Source organism: Periophthalmus magnuspinnatus, chromosome 17 (genome assembly GCF_009829125.3).
Source record: "Periophthalmus magnuspinnatus isolate fPerMag1 chromosome 17, fPerMag1.2.pri, whole genome shotgun sequence".
NCBI lineage: Eukaryota > Metazoa > Chordata > Actinopteri > Gobiiformes > Gobiidae > Periophthalmus > Periophthalmus magnuspinnatus.
Window position 1 is genome coordinate 14,627,912 of NC_047142.1, and position 12,630 is coordinate 14,640,541.

Below are 12,630 nucleotides of genomic sequence, written 5' to 3' on the forward strand. Positions count from 1 at the left end.
GAGGCCATCGCACCAAAAAGGACCTGTAGCTTTGTCCACACTCCAGCACTTGTTCAGTTAGTCAGTTCTCTTCTCCTCTAACACCCCGAGGCAATGTGTGGGTACCGTGGCAGCTCGCTCCTTGCGTTCAGGTGTGCTACACACAAGCTCTCTAGCATCCCTGCATCCTACCCTCCTCAGAACATAGATGAACAGATGTGGAACCCAAACCGCTCAAACTCCACATATTAGAAAGGTGCTGCTTTTGCACTCGAGCAAAAAACACATGTGTACCAAACCTAGGGCTCGTTTTGGATCTTCATGTGAGTGAAGAATCGCACACTCTTTAGTGACATGAGGAAAGAAGCTGTGAGAGAATTAGTGGCTATAAACTGCAGCTCAGAATCTACACAGCATATACCGGCAATTTTGGGGCCAGCATTTTCACGTTGTCTGGGACATCTTGGAGCAATTGGCGTGTCAAGGCACACAGGCGTGCTCCCAACTGTGCCAAACACAGCAACGCAGGACAAAGACAAATGTGTGCATAGAGGACCATTTCAACTTCATATGTTATGATCAGTGCCGCTAACCATTGTGTGACGTGCACATCAACATGCCCACAGCCCAAAGCCTACATAGGTATGCGTTTGACAGACGATCTCCATGCACAATGGCACAATGCCTAAAAGGCAGGCCTGGAGCTTACAGTAGGCCTATGCCTACAGGTCAGTGGAGTCAGAGTGCCATACACTGACTTATATATATATCCTGGCCCGGCCCCTCTGTCAAATTTTAGAACCTTTTGTGGCCCATGTGTCCAAAAGTTTGCCCACCCCTGGTCTATCCTGTCATTAGACATACCATAATATTGCTGTACAGGACAACAGACGATTAGGTTGCCATTTCATTGTGAAAGTTGTTGCAGCCCTATTAACAGGAGTACATACTTGAATAATAAATACATTTTACCTATCCAAGTTACTTCTTCTAACCAGCTTTTCCTCTTCCCACAGGTCTCCATGGAAAGGACTCCCTGAGTTGACCAATGAGAATGGCCAGTACTGTCCGTTCAGCTGTGAGACTCAGGCCTGGTCCCTGGCCACTGTGTTGGAGGTGCTCTATGACCTTTAAACACACTATAGTCAATATGAACCCTGATAGACAAACAGTGTAGTACTAACCCAAATCTGCTCACTGCATCACACATGTGCAATACAGAGGCCAGACTGTCCTGTACACATGGTTAAAGGACTGTCCGGGCATTTAGCATTTAAGCTGTCTACATGTGTCATTGTGCAATCATATTTGTACTAGTTACATTATTTAAATATTAGGGAATTTCAGTGAACATTTTAAGACATATTAATGTGAGACTAAACACCTAAGCTCCACCCACATTTCAAATAGAGCTGCTAAACTTGGTAATACCTGAAGAACTAACAGGTATCCACAATTCAAACTCAGCTCCTCCAGCCAGGTGTTTGTAAGCAGAAACACCTGGCTGTAATCAAGGCAGTCCTGTGTGATGTCACCAACTGCTGGGAAGAGCAGAGGCAGCACAAACCAGAAAGCTGCAAATTTACCTAGTTTGCAGTAAAATTGCCTTAAAATGGAACTATGGACTAGGAACAGCAGATAATACTATTTAAACACCATATACACATATTTAGTAGCAAAAAATGGATTGTGTTCACTTTAAAGGGCCTGTACCTGATTTTAATATATTGTAGTCAACAGAAATGCTCTTTTATATTCCATTTTAATTGTTTGGTAAAAGGTGCTAAATGAAAAAAAATTGAAAATATGAACTATTCATTTTACATAATATTTTATAAGGTAATACCTAATACAGAAGCTACTGACACGGTCACCTCCAATCAGGCACATGTTATTTAGGATTTTGAAAAATTAACTGCCTGACACTATCCCAGACACCTGATTCTCTGTCATGAAATATCACAGTATGCGGAGCTAAAGGTTCAAACTAAAACAGGTTTCTTACTCAAGGTTTAAAATCAGGTACCTGCCGATTTAAATGAGTATAAAGTACAGTGAACTATTTCCCTCATTAATTGCTGTTTTGTTATTGGACATGTCTGAGCCGCTACAGATATACTGCTGTTAGAATAAACCTGTTTAACGTGATTGTAGTCATTGACGAAACCGGTTAATGTAATTTGACTAAAGGTGAAAATCCATTTTACAATATGGGAAAATAAATTAACTATACAAAAATGGGAATTGTAAAGAAAGATTACTCATAATAATCTAATAATACGCGTTGGAGAGGTTGTGTTTGTAGCCCTGTGACCTTTGACCCTTTGTAGTGTTTTTAGTTTAGATTGTCTTCCACGCTCTCATTGCCTTATGTTCAGACTACTGTTACCATGCACCTTCAGACACTGGACGGAGAACAGAATGCATCTGTATGTGATCCACTGCTGCTGTCACTGTATCCACTAAATGTTTAGTGTGGACTTAGTTGTGATTCTAAATGTCACATATTAAAGAACTGGTGCATACTCTGCATGTGTAGTCTGTCATTTGATTCACTTGGAAATGCCATCTTTCAAAAGTAAGAATACTGCTGTGGATTCAGGGGTTTACTTGAGTAACATTTTGAAGAAATTGTACTTTTCAGAGTACTTTTCTAGCAGCATACTTTTACTCCTACTTGAGTGATATTTTTACTGTACTGTACAGGAACAGTTTGGTTCTGTGAGTAAGCCTGCAAGTGATAAGTGTTTGACTTAGTTTTTGTTTCAATCCTTTGAAAATTTTGTGCATTATGTAATGTTTTGTCATTCAAATTACATTAAGTGTACATTATAAGTCAGATGTCATGTCCTGACAGTTACTGTTTAAGTTACTTCCATGAGTAGTTTTTGCAAATTCTTTTTTACTATTTTCTTGGACCACTACTTTGTACTTCTGCTTGAGTAATATTATTTTGAAGTAATGTTACTCTTACTTAGAACAATTTTTGACCACTCTACCCACCTCAGATTGGATTTTTGTAGCGAGACAAGACACCGTTTACATTGCATTATTAATTCACTCTTCACTACTGTCAACAATTCAATTCAATTCAATTCATTTATTTTTGTAACGCCCAAAATCACAACAACAGTTGTCTCGAAGGGCGTTCATGTTTTGGTTGATGGGGGAAACCGGAGTACCCGGAGGAAACCCATCCAGACACGGGGAGAAACATGAAAAACTCCACACAGAAAGGCCTGGTGACCCGGGGATCGAACCAACCTTCTTGCTGTGAGACATGAGTGATGGCACTCAGTCACCGTGCCGCCAAGACACAAAAACATGCAGCATTGGCCCCTCCAACCACCACCACTCACATACACACACACACCCCCACACACACGCACACCCCCACATACACACACACACACACATTCATACAAGGGAATCTGGGTGAATTGTCTTGCCCAATGGAACATCAGTTTGCACAAAATCCGCTGCTGCCCCACTGCGGTACCTGGTATTCCCATCGGTCACCCATTCAAGTTTTATTGCAAGAGATGATCCAATATATGAATAAAACTAGACCATTAAATACTAGTAATACATATTGGTAATAAAAATTAAATCTACATCATTATTTGACATTAAGTTGTTTTTTAAACTGCAATATGAATCTAAAAAGTATGAGAATAGAAATGGATCCATTGACTCAAGTAAAAATACTGATGGAGGTAAAAAAGATATCTGTGTAATCTCTCAGGCGTCCAGGTATGATCCATAGTAAAAGAAAAATTTAACGCGACAAAAATTTTGAGTGAAGATCTTTCGGCAATCTTTCTTTTTTTTCTTTTTTTAGTTCAGATGGATATAAGGCAGTGTCCATCAGCAATCTGACCAGAAGGTGGGAGCTTAGTTTCCGTGTAGAAGGAACTGCACTGAAACTAAGGTCATGTTCACACAGCCACTGGTTTGGACGACGTAAAAGAGGACTGACCGTATTAAAAGCCCACTCATCTCACTAGAAACAGGTGATTTCAGAGCGGCGCCACTAGAACTCCAGAGGGGGGTGAAGGTGCTGTAATACAAATCAATTTCTACATTTTGTGTATTTATATTTGTTTGCTCAAAGCAGAAGCTGGATCTCAAAACCTTTATCATGTTCATGGTAACATCCTGAGTAAAAATAACCCCTCAAATCATATGAAAAGTATTTTTTACTTTTTAGTTCAGTTTAAAAGGTAGTGGAGTAGAAAGTACAGATACCCGCTCTCAAATGTAGTAAAGTAAAAGTAAAAAGTACCCAAGTCAAATTTTTAGGTATCTGTACTTAATCTGTACTTTCCTACTTTTACTTTGTTTCTCTTCCACATTTCAGCTATGTATTTAAGCATTTTAGTTTATTCATGTAGCAACTGGATAAAATGGGACAGGGAACTCGATCACAATAATTTTTTATATAATTTTCTACATACAATTTGCATACAGATTATACTATTCAAATTTCTGCTTTAATTATCTTAACTCCCTTTACTTCCAAGACATGTTTACATTTTTACTAAATGAATTGAAAGTCAGACATTTGATACAGTGTAGTGAAGTGCATTGCAATAGTCTGGGTTTTGGCCTGTGGCTGAGATGACACTGGAGGTTTCGTTTCTTGTAGAAGATGGAGGCTGGTGGTTCTTTAGTGTCAGGAGTGGATGAGCAGAGAGAGAGAGCAGAGGGGGAGCACAGTCCATGACACCACCTGAGGACAACACACATGTATTCTGTTCACTATTTCAAAATATGTAACAGGGTTTATTTGGGTGACTGTCTTTCAATATTATATATGTATTATATACTAGAACTAGACTAGACTGGCTAACTCTTACTATCCATCCATCCATTTTCTTCCGCTTATCCGGGGCCGGGTCGCGGGGACAGCAGTCTAAGCAGGGACTCCCAAACTTCCCTCACCCCGGACACGTCCTCCAGCTCCTCCGGTGGGACCCCAAGGCGTTCCCAGGCCAGCCCAGAGACATAGTCCCTCCAGCGTGTCCTGGGTCTTCCCCGGGGCCTCCTCCCGGTGTGACATGCCCAGAACACCTCCTTAGGGAGGCGTCCAGGAGACATCCTGAGCAGATGCCCGAGCCACCTCAACTGGCTCCTCTCAACGTGTAGGAGCAGCGGCTCTACTCCGAGCTCCTCCCGTGTGACTGAGCTCCTCACCCTATCCCTAAGGGTGCGCCCGGCCACCCTGCGGAGGAAACCCATTTCGGCCGCTTGTATCCGCGACCTTGTCCTTTCGGTCATTACCCAGAGCTCATGACCATAGGTGAGGGGAGGAACATAGATTGACGGGTAAATCGAGAGCTTCGCCTTTGGGCTCAGCTCCTTCTTCACCACAACGGACCGATACAGCGACCGCATCACTGCAGACGCTGCACCGACTTTTACCAGTGCCAGGGTGTGATACACCTGTCTTAAAGTTAGTTGTAAGAGACTGATGTGTATAGTGTCCAATTTGTCCATTTTTAATACTAATGCCTTACACCTGTAATGCACTTTACAAACTTAGCGAAAACTCTCAAAGCGTTAGGTAGTGGTGATAAGCTACTTTTGTAGCCACAACAGACCTGAAATAGACTGACAAAAGTGAGGCTGCCAATCTGCACCATCAACCCCTCCAACCACCACCAAACACACCACATTGAGACTAGTAGGCAAGATGAATGATGTCTTACAATGACACAATGATTTTTTGTACCGTTTCCCATTTAATCATTTATAGGTTGTTTGAGTTCACATCACTTAATTTAAAAGTGTTATTCAAACTCTACTCTGTACACAGTTGTGTATAGCCTCGTGTGTTCTGTGGGCGTTTAGTACTCACAGCAGGTGGTGCTCCAGGACTTGTCTCTAGTTTGAGAGAGGGACTGGTCACATTAAGCCAGAACTTATTGTAGCTCTTCACTACTGTGGCCCTGCTCAGGACACACACAGGATCAGGACACACACAGGATCAGGACACACACAGGATCAGGACGCACACAGGATCAGGACGCACACAGGATCAGGACACACACAGGATCAGGACACACACAGGATCAGGACGCACACAGGATCAGGACGCACACAGGATCAGGACACACACAGGATCAAGACACACAAGATCAGGACACACACAGGATCAAGACACACAAGATCAGGACGCACACAGGATCAGGACACACACATCATCAGGACACACACAGAATCACAACACACAGGATCAAGACACACACAGGATCAGGACACACACATCATCAGGACACACACATCATCAGGACACACACATCAGGACATATCTTCTGAGCTGACCTCTGGGGGGATCATGCTGCTAAACATAAGGAGGATTCAAATAGGGCCTGGGAGAGATCACTAGATGACTCATGTTTTTGATGAGGGAATAATGGTATAACATGGCAGAAAGCTCCAGAACAATGATTTAGCATAAAGCCCCTTCTTTAAGTACAGGCCCATGGGTGGAGATAGGGGGTAGGTGAAAACAAACATGTTCTGAGCATTCAAGCCTTAAATGCAGAACCCTCCACTTGTTTACCTGAAGTACACATCTCCATACTTCTGATTGTTTGGTGCCTCCCACATCAGCTCCACTTTGGTTCTTTTGGCGTTATTGGCCTGACTGACAGCTGAGTTCTGTTACAGACACAAAGACACAAGTCTTAATCTTTATTTACATTCATAAGCTGCATATAACTCCAACTGTTTGATTTGTTACATACCACTTTGCTGTTACATGAGAGTGAAGTGAACATACTATTGTTGAGGACCTTGAACTCTCCAACAGGCCAAAGCTCTGATACAGAACAAGACAGAGCCACTTGTAACAGAGCACTGTATGTAAGATTTTGATTTTTAATTCCAAACACATGACCTAACATTATCCTGGATATGAGGTAGACATGAGAACCAAAACACCAAATTATAACTTGGCCATCTTGTCCAATCAGAAAGCAGAATGGGCTCACATGAGTCTCTCATTTGGTTTGCAAGGTTCAATACTGAAATCCCGTTAATTTAAATCTAAAAGCAGTCTCTCTGGTTTAAAACTAAAAGCGCAGGCTACATACAGTTCCTAAAAATAAATTAAATCAACTGTTTAGTGAAATCTCTTGGTTTACCTGGGCTGTTGCTGCTCCGGGCCTGAAGAAAGAAGCCCTCAAAATAACCTGTGATGTCGTTTACCTCCAGAGTCACTGACAACACAATTTAAGCACTTTTATTCTCAAAGACAAATACAAGAAAACAGAAAAAAAATCAGATCTGAGCCACTGAGGGACACTGTCAAATGTGGATGTTCCAATTATTTATTACAGTAAAACTATTGTACTAGTATTATGAAAACAAAAACTGAAAGAAAATCTAAACATTACAAAGCTACATGTTGTAAAGGCCTCAATATGCACTTTTCAGAATTTTAACACTACATTTTGAACATATTTGAACTGCACTGTTTGTTTTTTTTTTTACGGACAGATGTGGTAGAGCTGACCTGTAATGCTGTTCCCTAGCCTGTAGGTGTCAGCAGAGGTAGACAGGGTGTAGGGGGGGCTGCTGGTGTTGGCAGTGTAGGGTTCATGTACAGGGAGCATGCTTCCACAGGATAGGGACACAGAGCCGTTTGGGAAACACAGAGAGGAATCGAACCAGCAACCGCACACCAGCACAGCCACAGACCAGGCCCACGCTCGCATCTGCAGATGGGATACAAATCAAAACATAATAGTAATACAGGCCCCTTTCCTCCATCTGAGATAATTACATCAATGAAAAGGAAAAATTCAGTACTTCAAATGTTTTAGAGTTAATACGTTTCGCCGCACATCCAAGCGTCTTCTTTAGTTCTGCTCAGATTGCCTTAAATCTGTCTGAAGGGCGGAGTTAGCTACACTGAAACTACCACACCTGTTGTTTATAGTTTCTGTTTGTTAGTGAAGTCCAAGTGTGAGCTGTGCCAAAGTCATATTTTGCATAATTGTCTGGGGCCCTAATAGATACCCTCACACATATTTGCATACTGACTATCACTATTATTATCCCTGTTTTGATTTAACTATAGGTCAATCTTTCTTTGTAAACTGTCTGCGTACGGGTTCATTATCTCTGCAATATGTTTAATGGAGAGTTATCTTGCTGATCAACAACACTGTCTGTTTTAAAGGTTCATTTATGAATGTACCAAGGCTAAGATGTGACATTCCATGGGGCAGTTGCGTTCTTCAACATGAACTAGATGTGATTCATAATTAAACTAATGAAAGTAAGTTAAACATCACGGTTTAAAAACTAAATGTGTAGTATTGGGGTCTAAAAGTGCATTGTACAGTCTTAATCTCTCTATCCACAAGTGCATAAGTGACATAAAGAGAAAGAGGCCAAACTACTGAGTGTTAAAACTGACTCCACTTTATAATGATCTGCTCATATTACAAACATTGTTGTAAAAATGAGTACAGCGATCTCAAATATAAGACGATGTGTATACTTTTTACCCTTTTCTTCTATTATTAAAATGGTAAATCAGTCTCTGGTCCTTTCATATTTAGACTACTGATTACATATATTGGAGATTGCATATGTTCACGTTCGGTTTATGTGTACTCAATGTAATATTACTGTATATATTACTACTAAATGTTTCATAATGTGGTATACACTGGCACAGGATCGTGTTATGTGTGAAAGTGTAAAGTTATTATAAATGTAATGTTTTTATTGTAAAATTTATGCTCACTTGGACCACAGGAAGAATAGACTTTACTTTTGAAAGACCAAATGGGATATAATGTCATTTTCAACATTAAATCGTAGTACTTTCTTTTATATTACCATGTGGCCTTATATCTGTGTAATCCCTCAGTCGTCCAGGTAGTTTCCATAGTGGTCCATCGGCGTATACTAGTCTATGTGTCTCAGTATTAGTATTAGTATTTGATTTTCGTTACTTTTGACAACCCTGCGCCACAGTCCTTTCAACTGCCATATGCCATTATGTACTTTCTAATACAATAGTGAAGACAATATTTTCCCTTAGTTCATTTACGCTCACGGAGAAGATGCTGAACAGTTTTTGTTTCATCTGGACAGGACCAGTAATTACAGTATTAACAATAAACCAGGTCTCCAAATCTACAATCTGACATTTAAACCGCAAACCCTAGAATTCTGTCACATTGAAGGTTGTATACAAAGAGGTGAATAGTAATCAGTTACCATTACAATGTTTTGAAGAAATTGTACTTTTTGGACATCCTGACACCATCAAGTCATTGTATTGTTGTACTCTTAATCAGGTACAAGTAAACATTTTGGTTACTTTTCCCATTGTGAGTAAGTCTGTAAGTGACATGTCCGTCCAATTACATCATCTTCAGACAGTTACTCTTACTTTTTACTTCAACTTGAGTAATATTACTTTTACTTGGTACTTCACCTGCATTACCCACCTCAGTCAAAGTGAAAGTGAAGAAAAAAATGATAATTACAATTTTTGTCACGACGGTTAAAATCTAAAATGACAAAATCTCACCTTATTTTGATTGGTAAGGCCCAATAAGAAGCTTCGATAGATCTCAAACAAATTGGGTATTTCCAAATAAGTGAAGACAAAAATAGACACAGATTGTAGTGTGACAGGAGGGCAGCAGCGTTATGAAAAACTGAAATGTGTTGTGTAGGGTGAATCTAACCAGTTTTGGGTAGCGTGAGTGATCGGGTTTCACAAAATGATCCAATGGGATTTTTCTGTTGTGGTCAGAACAATAGTGCAGTTAGTTGGTATTGGTCAATAATCAATGGAGCTTAAATAAAGGTAAACAGGTTACACAAGTAGAGGAGGAATAAGTGGCTTCTCAGATTCACCTGTGATTAAAAGATTAGAAGTAACTATGATATTCATGTTTTGCAATAAAATTACACTATTACCTCAGTAGAGAAACTGTGAATGTGTTTGCTTGTTTTACTCCAGAGGTGGGTAGTTAATTCAGTTACATTTACTTGAACTTTTCTACTTTTTGCAAAATACTTTTACTGTTACCTGAGTAATATTTTTATCGAAGTAACAGTACTCTTACTTGAGTGAAAGTTTTGGTTCTTTCCACTGTGAGTAAGTCTACAAGTGAAAAAAGCTTTATGTCGACAAAATGAAACGATTTGAAAATTTGTGTTTCTTGCAGCTCCTTGCAGATATTATTTAGTTTATCTCATTTTTGTGTCTCACCTTTGAAAATACCAGATTTGTGCATTATTTAATGTTGTACTCAAATTATAAATCAGATGACGTCCTGATAGTTACTCTTTAAGTTACTCTTACTTGAATAGTTGTTTCTTGCTCATAAGTTACAATGGCTCCTTAAACAAGAAATGAACCAGCAGCCACCAAAACAATGTTTCATTAGTTTGAAAAAATATAATTTGCATAGTAAATTATCACTTTACTACTTGACCAATTGAAAAATAATGTGTGACTAGTTGATTTACTTATACTATATTGACCATGATCTCGTGCATGTTTTTCTAATTATAACTTGGTTTGGTGGTATCGTACCTGCAGATATTTATCACAGTTTCACATCAGTTAAGTGGCAGTTTTGGAAAAAAGTTGAAGAAATAATACAGGAAGTAGCGCTGAGTACTAAAACAGTATACCTCTATATATGTCAACATCAAAAACCCCATTCAAAATCCAAGGACAATTTAGGCATTTTTTCCTGATGGTTTAAACCTTCATTTAACAAAATAAAGATGTAATTTATTTTTATGAATTTAATCATAACTATTATTATTATTAATCATTTAGAGAAGTTTTGGCCCTTGTCAACATTACACCGTGTTCCAAATTATTATGCAAATTCAATTCAATTCAATTCATCTTTATTTCGGACTCGTGGTCCATTCAAAAAACAGACAGACAGTAACAATACAAAACAATAAACATCTATGTTTTAAAAAGACAACCATACCAATGTCTCCACATTCTGGATTGGTAGCGAATTGCACTGCATCTTATGCTTGTGAGTGACAGTAGAATTTCATTTTCTGACTTGTTCAGTCTGCAGATAAACCTGTACATTAAAGTTCTCAGTACAGCTTACAATGTATTCCCTCGTGCAGTGACAAACAATTCAGTCGCACTGGTCCATCGTGGCCTCCTCAAGAGCACCCGCAACGCGTCATTATAAGCCACCTGCAGCGTCTGTAGACTGGCTTTTTTGTACTGAGTCCAGAGGTGGGCAGTGTATAGTGGTGTGCAATATGATTTAAATAACATTAACTTTACATCATCAGAGCATGAACCGAACTTGAACAGAAGAGTATTAGCTTGTGCATACAACATCCTGCATTGTCTATAAATATCATCATCATCTGCCATGTCCGCAGTGATGATATGCCCAAGATATTTAATTTTAGCTGTAACATTCAATACAACATTAGACAGGCAAAAATCAGGATACCGCATGTGTTTATCCTCTTTAGTCCTGCAAATCATGATCATGCTCTTAGTTGCGTTATACTTGATGTCATACTCCACACCATAAACTGAACAGATGCTGAGTAGCTGCTGTAACCCAGCGGTGCTCGGACTAAACACAACCAAGTCGTCTGCATACATTAAATGATTGAGGACAAAATTCCCAGCCACACATCCAGTTTTACATCTTTTGAGCTTTGTAGACAGTTCATCTAAATACAAGTTGAACAGAACTGGGGACAAGATTCCTCCTTGTCTAACCCCATTGGTGACTCTAAATGGGGCAGAAACCCTGTTTCCCCACTTAATCTGCACTGTCTGCTGTCCATACCAATAAATTAAAATACGCACAATATATTTGGGTACACCTTTCTGCATCAACTTCATAAATAATTTTCGGTGGTTCACTCTGTCAAATGCCTTGGATGCATCTAAAAAACACATAAAAACTGATGAGTTCTGCCTCCTGTATTTGTCAATAATCTCTTTTAGAGCATATATACACATGTCTGTGCCCAGCAGAGCCTTAAACCCAAACTGATTGTCTGTGGATTTAATACAATGGGAGATCCTGTCAAGCAAGATTAATTCAATAATTTTTGAGACTATACTGGCCAGAGCTATAGGTCTGTAGTTGTTAAATTGTGTCATAAAGGTAATTTTTTTTTGTTTTCCAGTGAAACTCATGGATGGTCTTGTTTTTCAGGGCTCTTTGGGTCAGTGAAATCAATCTCAGACACCTGTGACAATTAGTTTGCCAGGTAAGTCCAATTAAAGGAAAAACTACTTAAGAAAGAAGTTCCACATTATTAAGCAGACCAACATTTTCAAGTAATATGGGAAAGAAAAAGGATCTCTCTAGGGCCGAAAAGCATGAAATGGTTGAATACCTTGGACAAGATATGAATATCTTAGATATTTCACAAAAACCTAAGTGTGATCATCGTATTATTAAGAGATTTGTAGCTGATTCAGAGCACACACGGATTCCTGCAAATAAAGGCACAATGAGGAAGATTTCTGCCAAATACATCAGATTAAGAGAGCACCTGCTACAATGCCATTATAAAGCAGCAAACAGGTATCTGAAGCTGCTGGTGCCTCTGGAGTCCCGCGAACATCAAGGTGTAGGATCCTCCAGAGGCTGCAGT

General features: G+C 39.5%; 2 protein-coding genes across 7 annotated transcripts in view; one reads left to right on the forward strand and one right to left on the reverse strand.

The window, feature by feature from the left end:
• agla (amylo-alpha-1, 6-glucosidase, 4-alpha-glucanotransferase a) overlaps positions 1–2,504 on the forward strand; it is a 41,518-nt gene extending 39,014 nt beyond the window's left edge. For all 6 annotated transcript variants that reach the window (XM_055228339.1, XM_055228335.1, XM_055228336.1 and 3 more), the window contains one exon: positions 996–2,504. In XM_055228339.1, the coding sequence (XP_055084314.1) occupies positions 996–1,113 (118 nt within the window). In that variant the 3' untranslated portion in view covers positions 1,114–2,504. The remainder of the gene's footprint in view (positions 1–995) is intronic.
• Positions 2,505–6,543: 4,039 nt separating this feature from the next.
• On the reverse strand, positions 6,544–9,642 carry LOC129456981 (ferric-chelate reductase 1-like). Its single transcript, XM_055228243.1, has 5 exons — positions 9,539–9,642; positions 7,502–7,703; positions 7,131–7,205; positions 6,732–6,805; positions 6,544–6,645 (listed from the first exon to the last, which is right to left on the reverse strand). The coding sequence occupies exons 2-5, from the start codon at positions 7,701–7,703 to the stop codon at positions 6,544–6,546; spliced, it is 453 nt and encodes a 150-aa protein (XP_055084218.1). The 5' UTR covers positions 9,539–9,642.
• Positions 9,643–12,630: the final 2,988 nt, after the last annotated feature.

Bases quoted from the DNA above. Each gene is read 5' to 3' on its own strand.
- LOC129456981 (XM_055228243.1), bottom strand. From the start codon at position 7,703: ATGCGAGCGTGGGCCTGGTCTGTGGCTGTGCTGGTGTGCGGTTGCTGG. The intron at 7,206-7,501 runs GTCAGCTCTACC...TTGTGTTGTCAG, and splicing joins GCTAGGGAACAGCATTACAG to TGACTCTGGAGGTAAACGAC. The intron at 6,646-6,731 runs GTATGTAACAAA...TGTCTGTAACAG, and splicing joins TCTCATGTAACAGCAAAGTG to AACTCAGCTGTCAGTCAGGC.